Source organism: Acanthopagrus latus, chromosome 4, assembly GCF_904848185.1.
Source record: "Acanthopagrus latus isolate v.2019 chromosome 4, fAcaLat1.1, whole genome shotgun sequence".
NCBI classification, from domain to species: domain Eukaryota; kingdom Metazoa; phylum Chordata; class Actinopteri; order Spariformes; family Sparidae; genus Acanthopagrus; species Acanthopagrus latus.
In genome coordinates, this window is record NC_051042.1 from 26,517,013 (window position 1) to 26,533,230 (window position 16,218).

Consider the following 16,218-nt stretch of genomic DNA (forward strand, 5'->3'; position numbering starts at 1 on the left):
TAAAAGAACATACTCTATTCCCTGCTGTTCTGAATTAATAATGAGCCTACAAAAGACCAATTAAACACATGATTAATGCCATAATCTATATAATTGCAGGCAATAATTCATTGCCAGCTAATGATAGCAATACTTAATATCGATTCACATGGGGTGTCTTTGTACAGTAGTGCTTAATTCTTTCTATGAAGTGTCACTTTTCAGAACTGCTCAAATTGCTATTAATACAAGGCTATTTCTTGCTTTTTCCTCAGGCAAATCATTCATAAACAGTAAACACTAGAAGTCAAGAATTTGTTTATATAATTTAAGATCCTGGCATCACAGAGGTGCTGGCTTACTTTAGGAATTTTCTCTCTTAAACAGTAACAAACAGAAGCTCAGAGAAATGATTCAGCGCTTATTGAAGCCTCACTGCAGAAGTGATCAAATGCCATTCATATGTAGGTGATGTTCCAGATGTGCTTTATGTGCTTCCAAGACATAAAACACATTTTTTTTCTGGATGAAAACAAACTGCAAATGTCTAAAATGTCTGAATTACATGGGTTCTTATTTCAAGAGTGTGGAACAACATATAACACACTGTATTTTTTAGTGACAGGCATTCACAGTTTAAATGATGTTCACTTACAAGTACACATATAGCACAAATATTGTTATATTCATCATTACAGGGGTGAATGTTTCATGATAAATGAATGCCTTGTAGACCAAAATGATTTTGACAGAATATACTCCATCAGATCAAGTTACAGCACTGAAAGCATGATTCAATCTTGAAACCACATTTTTGTAGCTAAAAAAAAAAGCCAATTTCTCCAGTTTCTGTGGTTTGAATCAGTGAGTGTGAGCTCTCTGAGCATCTGTCTCTCACAGTGGTGAGAACAGTCCGAGAGATGCAGAGAAGATGAATAATGACGTATTAAACATTAAGGATGAGGGAGTAGCACAGCAATTATTCCTGTTCATATTTCACTGAAAACACTTAGATACATCCATCCATCTTTTCATGGGACCCACTCCTTCTTCCTTTTCTCCTTCACTCTCTTTTAATAAGAGTCATTCTGTGCACCTTCCACTCACTCAGTTTGTGTAATGTCACTTCTTTATTCAATTTTACTGTTGTGGCGGATACAGTGGAGCTGATTAATCAATTATTTGACAAATATTACATTGATATTTTGAGAAAAATTTAGATTTTGAGTCATTTCTTAAGAGGAAACAGTCATAATTCTCAGACTCTCCTTTCAAATGAATATCTATTCTGTTGTTTTCACTCCTCTATGATAGTAAACTAAGTATCTTTGGGACCTGTGAGGACGTCATCATAAACTTTGGCAAACACTGATTTTAACATTTTTCACCATCTTCTGTCATTTTACAGACCAAAGAACACATTGATTGGTAGAAAAAATAACTGACAGATTACTTGATGATGAGAATAATTATCAGTTGCAGCCAAGACATACATAGAGTATGAAGACTCTGTATACATACCATATGCGTTTGTGTTTGTATACATACATGCAAAAAGATGAGTATGTAAAAGAGAAGAAGACAGACAAACAAAAAAATATGATCTTCCAAAAAACCAACACACGCCTATGTGCAATATCTATTGAATATCATTCCTGTATAATTGTATAAAATAAGAATAAAGGGCAAATAAGTTGCTAAAATAGGTAAGACTAAAAATTAAAGCATATATTCGAGGTCAGTAACATTTATATTGGGTTGTTCTGAGCTGCAGGACTGTTTTCGGACCAGCTCATGACCTATTTGAACAAATCTGGAGTGGCCTTTTCATTGTTGTTGTTCATAACGCGATGCATTTAACACAGGAACCTTTTTCCCTACATGTGCTGTTACAAACAGAGCGGAGAGAAATTAGGGAGAAAGAGAGAGGAAGATAAAGGGAGAGAGAGAGAGAGATGGTGCCCCAGTAGTGATTTTGGCTGAATACGCAGGGTTTTCCAGCGTCTCACTGGGGGACAGGGGAATTTCACACACGCATGCTGGTTGCTTACACTGGCACATGGGGCTGGTACAGTATTACAGCACATTACCATCTCTATTTGGCATTGTTTGCTTTGCCTCATGCCTACACATACAAACACACATGCTCGTGCGCACACAACTCCTGACCATACAAGCCAACCACAGGCACCATGGGACTAGTCTATTGGCTACTGGCAAAGCTGATGCCTGGTCTGAGTCCAAGACAGAGCCGAGAGGAAAGCTGTGAAGGGAAATGCCACTGAATCTGGGCTTTGAAAGATGGTCATTGCGCGATACTTGCAAATTTATGTGCAATACATAAAAAACAAATCAGGTCTAAAACACGCTATTTCAATTACAGAAGTAGGTAAGTATGTCGATTGTGTTCAACTGGTATTGTGTCTTCAAAATGATGTTTTTATACTGACAACAAACGCTTGCTTTGTAATACTTTATGCAGGTGTTTGTGTCTGCATGTGTAAGTGAGTGTGTGTGTGTTGTGACTGATGGCAGAGGGCCAGCATCACAGCTCCTCCTCAGGGTGGATAAAACAAGACCCACAAATCACCCAATCCTGACACCACCGCGTTCCCGCGAAGATCTACAATACTGAGACAAGCCAACACTTGTGTTTGTCTGTGTGTTTAGTTTGAGTGTTTTGTGAGTGCACCGGGTCTAACACACTATTTCTGGTGTGCTCTTGTACTTATATTCATGTTTTTTTGCCTTTGTTTCTCTAGGTATGTAAGCGTGAACATGTGTGCCTGCCTACTATATGTGACTGTTTTAATGTGCTCACATTTTTGTTTCTCCAATGTGTGTTCACGTGCGTGTGTTTCTGTAAGGGGGCGGGGCCAAGAGAGAGAGAGTGGCGGGAATCAGGTGTAAATTCAGTCATTAGATGGCTTCCAGAAACCAGCAGAGGAGTACAGAGGGGCGGGAGAGGAGAAGAGGACAGGTGATGGGAAGAGAAGGAGAAAGGGGATGATTTAGAGATGTCAAAGTAAAGGAGTGAGAAGAAGTGAAGAGAAAGAGACAAGTAAGGGACACACAATGAAAGGGGAAACTAAGAGGCTATAGGAGGAGGAGCAAAAGTAAGATGAGATGACAGAAATGGTAAAACATTGAAGGAAATGTGAGGCGTTTGAAAATCTGAGGATCTCACCGGTCACAGTATAATTTCTGGGCCCGTCGTTGTATGTAAATATGGTTCCGACACCTGTTTGGTTCAGGTGGTACCGCTGTATGACTCCACTTGGACGAGTTGGTTCAGACCAGCTCACGTGAAGGGAGGAAGGGCTTGAGGCTGTTACCACTGGAGGCTGCACACCCTCTGGGACGCCCTGGACTGTCACTGCCACCACCTAGACACACACACACACACACACACACACACACACACACACACACACACACACACACGCACACACACAAGAAATATAAAACATAACACATTTCTGATATTTTACAGAATGTAAAAAATGTGGATAACAGATGGATTTCTGCTGTGATCATTTATCAATGTAATTAAAATGATTACAACCCAATAAAAAAATGCATCCAAATTCAGGGCTTCCTCTTTCTGAGGCAGTAAAGACCATGTTGACAACAGAGAAAGACATTTGATGGTGATTTAATTCATTTCCACAAAATGTGGACAGCAGCATTTCTGTATGTTCCAACCACTGCCCAAATACAGACAAAACATAAACTATCAAACAATCAGCATTACTTTTTAGAAAAGCTATTCTATGAAGGAAGCACCACAACGAGCAATTCTATGTTATTACCATATTTTAAAACGTCTAACTAAGTACAGTATGCAGACTATAGAATAAACACACAACACTATATTTTATTCCTTGAAATAGCTGACTGGGAGAGGACAGTCAATTAGTTGCAATGATTAGTTGATTAATTGCCAACTACTTTGATAATCCACAAATCATTGCAGTCATTTGTCAAGCAAAAGTGTCAGACATTTGTTACTTCCAGTTTCTTAAATATAAGCACTAGCTGCTTTTTTGTTATTCATCATAGTAAATGAAGAGTCTTTGGCTTTTGGCTTTTTTGTGTATTGGACAAAGGAAGCAATTTCATTTTTTCACATCTTTCCTCAGTATCACTGGCTCATGTACACAGATTTTTGGCGGCCCCTCAAATGTGGTTACCACACACTGACAAAGACGGACACAGGATATTTTACAACTTAACAATCAACCACATCAGCGCAGGGAAACAGTAACAAGAAGTTACCCAACGCAAACACCTTTTGAAGCACAATAATCTCTAACAAATAACAACCAACAACTGAGCATTCTCTCCTCGTGTTGCCCATTTTGATGACAACATGGATGAACTGCCTGAATTGATCACTTCAGCATTTCTGAATAGCTCATATCTGATCATGATCAGACGTGCGGTTTCCAATCAGTATCATTAACCATAATGGGTAATCAATGGAACAAAAAGAGAAAACATAACAAATCAGTAAGCAATCCACATTTATAGAAATGATTGCTTTTTAGTACAGTGTTGTGTGTGACCATCCTATTGTAAATTCCTAGTGTATCTGTGGGCCCCTGTGAACGCTGGGTGAATGTGGAGACCACAGAATCACAGGGCAATCTGCTGCTAATGGCAACAGGGATATCCTGCCTTAATAGACTGTCACTAGCACTTCCCCCACCTGTCCCACACGGTGCTATGCAATTAGAACACTGCTACTACAACTAAGGAGACACACGCGCACATGCACACACATAGACACACACACAGGTGCGTGCAGGTATTCACACGCAAACACAACGAGGCAGAAGAGAGGAAATAGCAAAGAAGGCGGAGGAGAGGAAGAAGATAAGGAAGATGCAGGGAAAGTGGAGTATCCATCAGTGAGTGCTTCAGCGTGCCGCTAACTCAGATGTCTGTCAAGATTTTGCTCAAATGCAAAGAAAATAAAAAAGCCATATAACCACTGACTGTATGTAAGCGTGCACCAATACTACAAACTTTGCTTTTGTGGACAACTTAAAAAACTGCTCACATGAAAGGATGCCTCACTATAATAGTCTTTAGTTATGTATTCATTAAGTAGGAATGGAAACTAGAAATGGGATTGTGATAGACGTAAAGAAAAGGAAAGAAGAGGTGGGGGGGTTGGAGGGTCTGGGCACCAGATGACAGCTGTTGTAGAAGAGAAACTGGTGTTTGGACAGTGGGAAGGAGTGAGGATGAGAGAGGTTAAAAAAGAAAAGAAGAGTGTGGCGTTGAGATCAGGGGAATGACAGGAGACAGAGCGCAGAGAGAACAGGACAGAGGGATTCAGAGACAGAGGAGGACCAATCGCTCTTCCTCCCTCTCTAAGTGACCAACCATATTAGATCAGCACCTTCTGTTGTCACAGCAGGTGTGCATTGTGTGTGCCTGTGTTGGTTTGTCTGTGCCTGTGTGTTTATGTGTGTGTGCGAGGAGGCTGATGCCAGGTAATTGCGGTGGTGTATTAGGTTAGCCCAAGTTATCCCATAATTGGGACTGTTTGGCCAATTTTCACTGGTGTACAAACTAATCCAACTCACTCCCTTTCCACCTTCTGCTGGGAGTGTGTGTGCTGGTTTGTGTGAACATATGTATGTGTGTGTGTGAGAGAGGGAGTCAGACAGAGAGAACATAGAAGACAGAGATTGAGTTTGTAGTGTAACTGTGTAAGGCTTTAGGAGGGTATGTACATGTATACAGAGTTCTCCTGTTGGTCATGTAGTTTCCAGATAAGTGAAAGTTTCCAGCCAGTTTGATCTTGGAGGAGAAATGATTTTGATATTAGAGGTCAAGCTGCTGCATCCTGTGCATCATCCTTTATTCGATATCCTTTATTATATCAAATGCACATTTTAGATGTGTATACTAACACCAACCTGAAAGCTTCTGTGGACAAAGTCCACATGCCTAGAGATGGATACCGAGGCCTGGTTCTAACTCCTGAGTTCAATTGGTTTAATGTACGTTGTGGAACAGTTTTGCTCCAGACTCCCTCATCCATCAACACCCTCCTACTGTGCTTTGAGTGAAGCACTGCCAGACAGCTGGAGTGACAAGACAGGGGAGTTTAAGTGGTAATTACCGAATCACGCGTGACGGCAATTATACACATACGTGTTATAAACAAAACAACAGACAGAAGTTTTGTGTTCCCAACCAAAGAATTGGAAGAAGGGAGGACTCTTTTAATTCTGAAAATTTAACCACATGTTGTGATGCTGTTTTGGTGTCTGACTTCCTGTCTGCTCCGTGCTGAATTTGGCTGTATTGATGCGCCGTGCTCCGGCAACCAGCAAAGATAGAAGCCTTGTGTATCCGCTGCAGAAGGGTCTGGACTGCCGGAGCTGCAACCAAATATATACGCAGCACAACTGAGCCACTGGAATTACACACATAGACTAGAGTGAAAGGTATGAGACAGACTGAACACAGATCTGGTGGAACTTGGGTAGTAAATTGGTACCAGTTCCAGTTTTGTCAGACCTGAAATAAAAGTGCTGCTATGAGTATTTATGTTTCAGCAATTAATTCTATCACACTGTTGCGGGCATGTTGACTTGTTAAGGGGAGGAGACTCCTCATTGACAAGGCAAGTCTGACAATAATAATCACAAATCAGCACATCGTATTACTGTGAAACTGTTATAACAATTTAAATATGTGTGCTTAAAACACAAACTATCCAGATAAATGTGGCTCTAAACTCTCTTTTCATCTCTCAAACTATTTACTACTCATTCCTCCTCCTTTATCCCTGTCCTACATCCACCCATTCCTATTTCATCAAGGCCATAATTATTCCTAGCATCCATTTAATATATTCCATAATCCATCCATCACCTATTTACCTATCAACCCTCCACAACCAGTTCAACCAACTGTACCTCCGCCTCCCTCCAGTGACACATCTACAAACTTCGTCTTTACGTAAGAATGTGCTCATCAAAATAATGAGATGTTAAATTAGCGTTTAAAAAAAAAAAAGCCAGAAAGACAGTTTTCAGCGTGAGCTTTCATCACCCCTAAGCCGGAGAAATTAATTGTTGTGGTGATATCAGCTCGGCTACAGCCAGAGAGATAGCAGGGGGAGTTCTGTGTGAAGCTATTATGGACGCTATCACAAAATATCAGGTAGACTCAGCAAATCCAGTGCCTCGCACACAGGGTGGGAGCGGAAACGGCTAAATAAAAACTTGTTCCGACATGGGAACAGTACAGAGTTCACACAGTGTGAAAACATCCCACACAGTCATTTTTTAACAACAAAGGTCAGACACAAGTTTAGTTGTTTTTTTTAAATATCACTTGCAGAACAACTGAGCACCTGAATATTGATGTAAACAATGTTCAGAAATCAGTATCTGAGGAGGGTTTTTACAAGAGGGTAAAAGGTCCTTTCGCTGAAATGCCACCGGCTAAACAATGGATCAGATGAGCGGCCAACTGCAGAGGACCAGCGCTGCAAGGTGGTTGTTGTGATTTACCCGATGTGAAACAGGGGTTTGCACGTACAGGCAATTTCCCCTTGACAGAACAAAACAGGAACGCTGATCTTTGCACACTTGTATTCACAGAGGTGCGTAGGAGAATAAGAGATGAGTCCAAGAGACAAAAGCAGCTCAAGCACACTGTCAACTAGAAGTGCAAATCTATTAATAAAGTATATCATGAGGCGGAGAAATGAGAAATACACAAACATAACAATCTTCTCTCAAACATTGTTCTCTCTGATTTTGCTCTCTCTCTGTGCCACACACACATGCACACACACCAACACAACTTCAAGTCTTCATCCTAATTTGAAGGAGTGAACTGAACTACAGCGTAAAGTGGTGCTTAGGTCAGTGAAGCTCAGTCCATCTTTAGAGCAGCCATTAGATAATCATACAGGGGGATAATGTCTTTATCAAATGGGGTGCTACAGCAGAGTACACTTTTGGAAACTGTGAGAACTGATCTTTCCTTTGTGAGTGAAGGTGCAGTCAGTGATATTTTAATGTATTTTTGAACAATAACTACAACAAGCCAATGGAGCATTACAAGTGTTTCTCATCAGTCCCAGTGACTAAATGTTTATCTCAATTGCTGCTGCTGAGAGTTTAAGCTTTAAGAATAGACATGCTAGACCTGCTCTATGCATTTGCAAACTTGCAGCAACCCTGTGAACATCAGACTCCTAAAAACTTCAGTAAGACTTTAATACTGATGCAGACTCATTATATTTGTCATAATAGATATGTCTTTTATTGTGGGACAGGTGAGCATAATGTTAGCCACATAAGCTATTAATGAGCTCCTGAACACAGTGATACAACATGGAAAATTTAACTTTGACGAGACAAACTGACCCAAAGAAAACTGAATGAACAGTCTCACCTGTGTGCTGTCAGTACAACCAGCCCGGTTACAGACCCTCAGCTGGTAACTATATTCCTGGAAAGGCCTGATCCCACCCACATCAGTGAAACTGTTCTCCTCCCCACGGTAACGCTCTTGTCCATCCCGCAGTATAACGTAGTGGGTGATGTCACCTAGTAAAGTAGAAAAGGTGCATGTCAATATTAAGTTACTGTAAAGGACATCTTGAAAAACATCTACAGAGAAAGGGGTCTTTAGTGATACAAACCATTAGGCCTGGCAGGTGGTTGCCATTGCAGCTGGATGATGTCATCTCTTTCACTTAAGCGGCTCCAGCGGGGCGGTGCCACCCCCCATGGCTTGTCCTCGCTGGTGGTCACTGTCGTAACATGACTGGAGCCTCGTCCAAAGTTGTTCCATCCCCTCACTCTGTACTCGTATGCGGTGAAGGGCTCCAGGTCTGAGTCTAGTAGAGAGTAAGGAAGGTAGGAGGGGCAGAAGAAGAGGAGCAGAGGAGATGTTAACTGAGGATGGGTGCAAGAAAATAATCAACAAATGTTAGTAAGATAGACACATTGGTGAATTCATTATTTACCAACACTGCTACACTTGTTGTCATGCTTTGGGTATTTCGGTTTGTTGATTTCCTAATTTATTTTGTAGTCATATCCTTTTGCGACCTTTCATCACTTTTGTACTTCCTGCTTAGCTTTGTTCCTAGCATTCTGTTTCCCTTCTGTGTCCCTCATGTTCTGTTTCCTCTCTTCTCACAGCCAAAAAAATGCATATTGCGGATATGTTTTTAGAACATTTCTAAGAATATGTTAACAAAAGTTCCCTGTTTAAATGTGAGCCTGGGAGTTATATTGCCAATTTAAGCACAACATATGAACCGTATAACCCTTCTGGTGTGGTGTACATAAAGGAGCATGTATACAATATGTAGAGATGCACCTGCACACACTCGTACACACATGTGCATTGTTTTTAGGAGTGTTAGGGGACTGCTGCTCAGAAAAAACAATCATGTAAAGAGAACTCTCGATGTGTGTGCGACCCATGCCTAAAAACAGCGTATCCATGTCAACTGGGTGTGGACAATACAGTATATATTATAGCAGCTTACTGCAGATGTGGAGCTATCTGTGTGAGCTACCTTACATTTTTTTCCCCAGAGAAGTATAGCATGATACCCTGCCTGTGTGACTGTGTGTGTGACTGTGTGTATGTGTGTGTGTGCATGAGAAACATCTGGTGTATGGTGGGTGGCGACAGCTTTATGTGCCTCTGCCCAGATGGTGTCACAGCATTGCCTAGAAACTCTTATCCTAACCGCCCCATGCCCCGCACACACACACACACACACACACACACACACAGCAAAAGAAACCGATAGACAGATCCACGCTCACTACAGAGGCACACTTAAATAGCAACCAACTGGACACTGACACACAAAACACATGTAATTATTAGTGCACAACCAACCATACACACACGCATCACATCCACAACCACAATTAGTCTTGATTAAACAGACGTAACTACCCAGATAAATAATGTGTGGACAGACTGAAAATCCGAACACACACGCCCACAAACACCGGCACACACACATACACTTCAACTCCCTTTGGGCTGATAAATAGTAGAGAATGTTAAAATGGCATTTAAACGCCCATCTCTAAGTTTTAATGACACACAAGTGTACAGCACGGCGAGCGTCACCACGTTACAGCTATCTATGCGCCGCAACAGCTGCCTTGGTGTGTGTGTCTGTGTGTTTGTGTGAGTGTGTGGAAGGGCATCTGTCTCTGAAGCCCGTTGATTGCAGCGGCTGACACATTTAGAGTAAATGCAGAATTGGTTTCCGCAGGCTTAAAATTTCTACGAGCAGCGTGTTTCACAGATGGCGTTATTCTGCATTAGCTCTTCTTCATATTAATGGCTCAGAGGACTGAAGAGAGCGTCCTAATTTCCAGCGTAGTTACAGTTCGGGTGAAGGGATGCAAACACAATATGAATGAAGTTTACAACTCAAATAATTAAGGTATACAGAGGCATGCTGACACTAGAGGCAATATCATGAGGTTACTATATACTAAAAGTAAACTTTAACTGAGTTGAAGATGGTAGAGATGGTAAAAGGAGGATGGAAAACTTGATTGATCAATCAGTGCTTGGTGACATGGACAGGAGACACTGAAGGATACTAATACGTTTTTTTTAAAGATAGATCATTAAACAGGTAAACAGGAGATGGCAAATCAAGAAAATAATAAAACACGCTTAAAATAAATTATGGTAATCACTACAGAAATGCACTAGTTGAGTAATTCTTCTTAATACCAGTCTGTTTTTCCACTGAATGCACTCATACCTGTATATGTGTATCTGTTGGCATCCCCGCTGTACACCACCTCCTCGTGCGATGGACACAGGCTTCCCTCGAATTGCAGGTTCTCAGTGTGTGTGTAACTGTATGTGTCTGCCATTTTGTAAGTGTTCTCACTTCTGTTTGTTCGCGTAGAGAGGCCCGTAGTGAGAGTTTCGTGAGTGGTGTTGAGGGGAGGTGAGTGTGTTGTGTACGGAGACAGGACCCATGTGCAGGTGGTCATAGATGGATCGAGGTCACAGGCGCCACAGTAAGCTGTGGATGCTGCAGATATTGGACACACAACGCCCTGCAAACACTGGTGCTGCAGAGAGAAACGAGGGAGAGACGGGTAAAGAGCGAGAGAGAGGAGGGGAGGAGAGAAAGGGGATCCTGTGAGGTTCAAAATCTTTTTCGCTTCATTGTGATTTGTTTCTTATCTGATAGAAGTTTACCGTTGTCTTATATGTAGTTAGTGAAAATCAAATATACTCTGAAGCATCTCTTATATACATTCAGAGCGTACGTGTTCGTGTGTGGTATGCATGGTCCTTAATGACATCATTAAGGCTAATGAGCATTCCTACTCTTTGTCAGTGTGTGTGTGTGCCTGTCTCATGCTGACTTAGGAACACACAAATGTCACATGACCCCAGCTGATAGATGGAAGACGGCCCTGTCCCCAACGACAATGAGTGTGAGTATGAGAGGGAGACTGAGAGAATCACTGGTGTCCACTAAATGTGAAGGCACCAGATCTGTTTTGTTTGGTTTTTGAAGTCACTTGAGAATTTAATGTCACAATCTACTGACATCCCAGTCATACGTAAAGTTGGGTTTCAATCATCTTTGACGGTTTTCTTCATTTTTTGTTAATTTATGACACTTTTCCTCTGAAGTCCATGAAGAATGAGAATGAGTGCTATGGCATTCCGTCTATTAATATGCGCTATGCTGGAATAGGACGACTAAATATAAAAGAGTAACCTATAGCCTTAAAATATCTGTTACCAGACTGTGTTAAACTGTTCAATAACAATGCTCCCAATATCAAAAATGTGGCTGCCGATGAACAGACTGCTAGAAGATGCCATGCTTTTAAAACATCCAGTAGACATGAAGACGACACAGTGCCAGAAAGCTACAGAAACAATTGTTGACTTGACCAACAGAAACAAAATGACAGTTTATAACTTGTTTTTCAGATTTCCTCATCCATGGTAATGGTCTGAGTAAACACAACATGGTGTAGACATCCATTAAGTAAACATAGTCAAACATACTGATGTACACGTCTCACAGATCCTCTCACATACAAACACACCTGTATTAACAGACCAGGTGTCGGCCGGTCAGCACACACGTGTCGTCGGGGGTCATAGCCAATCCCGTTGCAGCACTCCTCATCCTGACGTATGACTGTTGACCCACAGCACTGCAGTGTCACTGTGGCATTGCCAGCAGGGTGCACTGAGGGATATCCATCATTGCCCACACAGCAAAGAGAGGCTGACGAGTTTATATACTCCTGACCACAGCAGACAAAACCTACAGACCAAAAAAAAAAAAAATAGACATCATGTTATTGTTTTATATTTGTTCTCATTTTAAAACCAGCTGTAAGAGTAAAATTTCTTTTATTGAACACCTTCTATTGTACACAGAATACAACCAACAAGTTTTTGATATAAGTCTTGTGATATAAGTCTCTCTCTAACGAATCAGTTCTAAGTTTCTGGAGATTCAAGAATATGCTCAGAATTATGTTGGTTTATTTAATTGCATTTTAAATCATTTATGAACTGCCAAGGACAGTGGCATTGCTCACATTGCTTCTGTGGGATGGCTTCATCTTTAATATTTTCATGCTGTGGTGTTACTTCTGTCTTTAACAGTAATGTCTAAATTCCCTGCATGTGTCCCTCTGATACAAACAATATTGGCCTTTCTATTGTTTTCCTCATCACCTCTTCTTCTCCATATCTACTGTACGCAGGCTATCTTCTAATGATACTCATTCTCTTATACTGACTTTCCTCCTTTAACACCTTCATACCATTTCTGTCTTCTCTCCCGTCTCTCCTCGCTGTACTCTACTTCACTGTCTCTCCTCTACTCTTCCAAAACTCAATTTTCCTCCTCTCTTCAATCCCTCTTCTGCCATCTGCACATAAACAGTATTTAGGCTGCTTTGAATATTAATGCGCATCTTCTCTTATCAACTCTTATATACTTCCTCCTCTCCTCTTCCCTCCCTCTTCTCCTCCCCTGCATGCCTTCTTTTCCTCTCCTGTATTCATTTCTTCAACGGTAATATTCAGCCTATGCCGTCGGAAAAAGAGTGCAGGGGGGAGAGGAAGTGTGTTTTTCTGAGAGCTGCCATCTCTGACAGTGATAGGTGATGTCTTTCTGCCACCACTTCACCTTCAGCAGCAAGGTGACATTTAAAATACATGCTATCACTCCATTTCCCTGTAAATGTTTTGCAGCTGAATATCAAATTTCAACCATGCATTCTGCACAGCTGCATATTTTAAATCCAAAGAACCTGAGAATGATTGACAAATTAAAAAGCTGTTGTGGTGCCCCAAGAATCATTCTTGAAGGAGAGATAATGTTTTGGTCTGCAGAATTCGGTGAAGCCACCTTCATTTGGCTTTTGTCTTCGATGTGAAAGGGTATACTCAACATTCATTCCCAGGTCAAATGGCTCTGGTGTCTGGATGCTGGTGCCTTTGTTGAAGCAGCAAGTATAGTGTACATCACAAAGCCTGAGTTTAGTCTGAAAGAGAGACTGAAGTGAAGAATCTAAATAAAAGTCACGTCTGTAACTGGCCTCAATGCTGCTTTTGCAAAAGAAAATAGGCAAACTTCTTTACTGGCAATGGGAAAGGAATTAATCACCTATTTAACAATGTATAAGCTAATTTGGGTGTAAAAATGGTGTTACACAAAGTGGACCCTATGACGTAGTGTGAGAACAAAGCTTAGTTTTTCACCCAAGATGCTGAGATTCATTAACCCCCAAGTCACTGGGGTGCGCCCCCTTTAAGTACTATACAAACTAAATCAACTTGTTCCCATTTGATCTACATGCATCACACAAATTTAATACCACAACATCAGATATAAGCTCAGGAAACACTGACGCTTGTGTGCATATATTATGGGTAGGTCAGACACAGAGTAAACATGGTGCTTTCTCTCCAGTGGCCCTCTTAAAAACGTGAGTTGAGCCAATCTAGTTACTCAGGCGCCTTAGCTTAGTTGAGGGCGGGGACTGTCAAGCTTTGGCCTTGCAATGGATTAGGGCAAAAATATTGTCCTGCTATGATACTGAGTCAGCAAAGTAACCCCCTGCTGTGAGGATGCACTGGAAATACAAATGAGCATGGCGTGGCACGGCACGGCTCAACTAAAATACCATAACTGTGCTGATGGAAAAAGCACAAATCGTATTTTAATGAGAGAGCGCAAAAGTAAAAGCTTCTCATTTGGAATCAGACTGAAATATCGCAAGGACCCCTCCGTCTTCTGTGATTATTTAGGTTGGAGTTAAAATAATCTAACTTTCATGAGCTATTTAGCAAATTTATCCTAACAGTTGATGACATGCTGATCTGTGGCACTATCTACCCCCAGCTGTGTTGCCCATTTTATTTGACAGCAGACATAAAACACTAAGTCATTGCTTTGTATCATGGCCTCGCCCTTTAATGGGGCTGCAGCTAGTTGTGGAGTGATAAATAACTTATTGTTTAACAACCTAATCAGCGCTCACTCTTTGTGAAATGCTGTTAATTTAAGCAATCACTTCACTTAAAGGCCAAAAGTGGAGAACCCCACATATTTTCTCCTGCGCTGTTGCAGTGCATTATATCCTCACCGCATCCATCATAGACAACATGTGACAGGAAAATGCATGTGTATGTGCGTGTGATTGTGTGACATAAAGGCAGTCTGACGGCTAGTAACTCACTTAGCAGCGGCAGCTGTTGCAGAGCAGGGGCTTGGTGGCCAATTCCCCCAGCGCCTTACTTCAGCTTCAATGACGCGCAAATAAACAGCTCAACACTTTTCCAAAATAGCTCCTCTCCACTCATCCCTCGTCCTCTCGGCATCCTCACCTCTACTCCTCCCCTCCATCCGGACACCGGGCCCTCCACGACTACTTACTCAGTTGCCTCCCCTTCATTCACTTTCTAGCAGCCCAACTGTGCTTCCACACAGTGACCAACATGGTTATGTTGACACTCTCTGCCCATCTCCTGTCTCTCCAATGTAATGCCAAATCACATCACATTTGAGCCCAGGTTCAGGACTTCTCTAATCATTCCTCTATATTCTACATACATATATCTCCCAATCGGCATCACTGTCTGTGTCTTGTTGATCTAACTTGGTACTTGGTTCAACATTCTCTTACATTTTATTTCTCCTCAATGCTTTAGTTCAATTGCTTAAAAAAAGAAAAAAAATCAAATTACTTCCTACATTTCTCTTCATGGTGACTCTACTTGTTCCTCTCTCATTTTTCTCACTTTTCTCATCATCCTCACATCTTCCTGCTGTTCATTCCACTATGGCTCTTTCCAGCTCTCTCCCTCTCTCTGTATCCACTCAGTTCATACGTCTACATCGTTTGTTTACTGTTCTGCAGCTAAACTTCACTATTGTATTATCACCCATTCAGCAGAAATCCAATCCCTGTCTTTGTAAGCGTTATCTGTGTATGAGTGTGACATGCTTGTACATTTGTGTTAATGTTTAGAAACACACCCCTCCTGTTTTCTGTATAAGCTGTGTGTGTGTGTGTGTGTGTGTGTGTGCATGTGCTGACAACATTTTATCACACACCTCTTGTTTTCTCTCTTGCATTGCAGAATGCTTCAGCCCTAATCTTCAGATTTATGTTGGATTTGCATACATTCGTTAATAGCGTCGGGAGCGCTGCGTCAACACAAGGTGCTTAGACAACGTGAATTATTATTAGGGTTTCAGTCATTCCACTTAATGATAAGTCAATATTTAGCCCTGCCAATGAACTACTGATAAAAATGTGTGTTGTGGATTAGGGTTATCCGAGCTCTCTAGGAGACCAAAACCCCTCCACAACTTTAAACAAACCAAACACTTTTAAATACCTGCATATATTACAAGGGGTTCGGCACAAAGTGCAGATCAAGTGCACGCATACACGGACTGTGTGAAAGCAAACCAGCATACACACATGCACAGTGAAGCAGCTTACATAGACAGACTAGTGGCACACACATGTATACACACGCACTCAATTACACACAGACAGGACCAAGAACAAATGAGCTGATGTACTGGATGATTTTAGTGTTGTGTTTGCATTTATAGTGGCCAACAGGTTACAGAAATTGCACAGGATAAACACTAAGTTTGAAAATGTATTTTCCATTTGAGTTTAAATGCATAGTATG

At 41.4% G+C, this 16,218-nt stretch overlaps 1 protein-coding gene across 1 annotated transcript in view; it reads right to left on the minus strand.

Moving 5' to 3' along the window:
* The window catches only part of ush2a (Usher syndrome 2A (autosomal recessive, mild)), a 186,788-nt gene that overhangs the window by 43,812 nt on the left and 126,758 nt on the right, over nt 1-16,218 (minus strand). Inside the window, exons 61-65 of the mRNA XM_037096057.1 lie at nt 12,093-12,316; nt 10,775-11,093; nt 8,663-8,860; nt 8,413-8,567; nt 3,167-3,365 (exon numbers count right to left, since the gene is read on the minus strand). Coding sequence (XP_036951952.1) covers nt 3,167-3,365; nt 8,413-8,567; nt 8,663-8,860; nt 10,775-11,093; nt 12,093-12,316 — 1,095 coding nt within the window. The remainder of the gene's footprint in view (nt 1-3,166; nt 3,366-8,412; nt 8,568-8,662; nt 8,861-10,774; nt 11,094-12,092; nt 12,317-16,218) is intronic.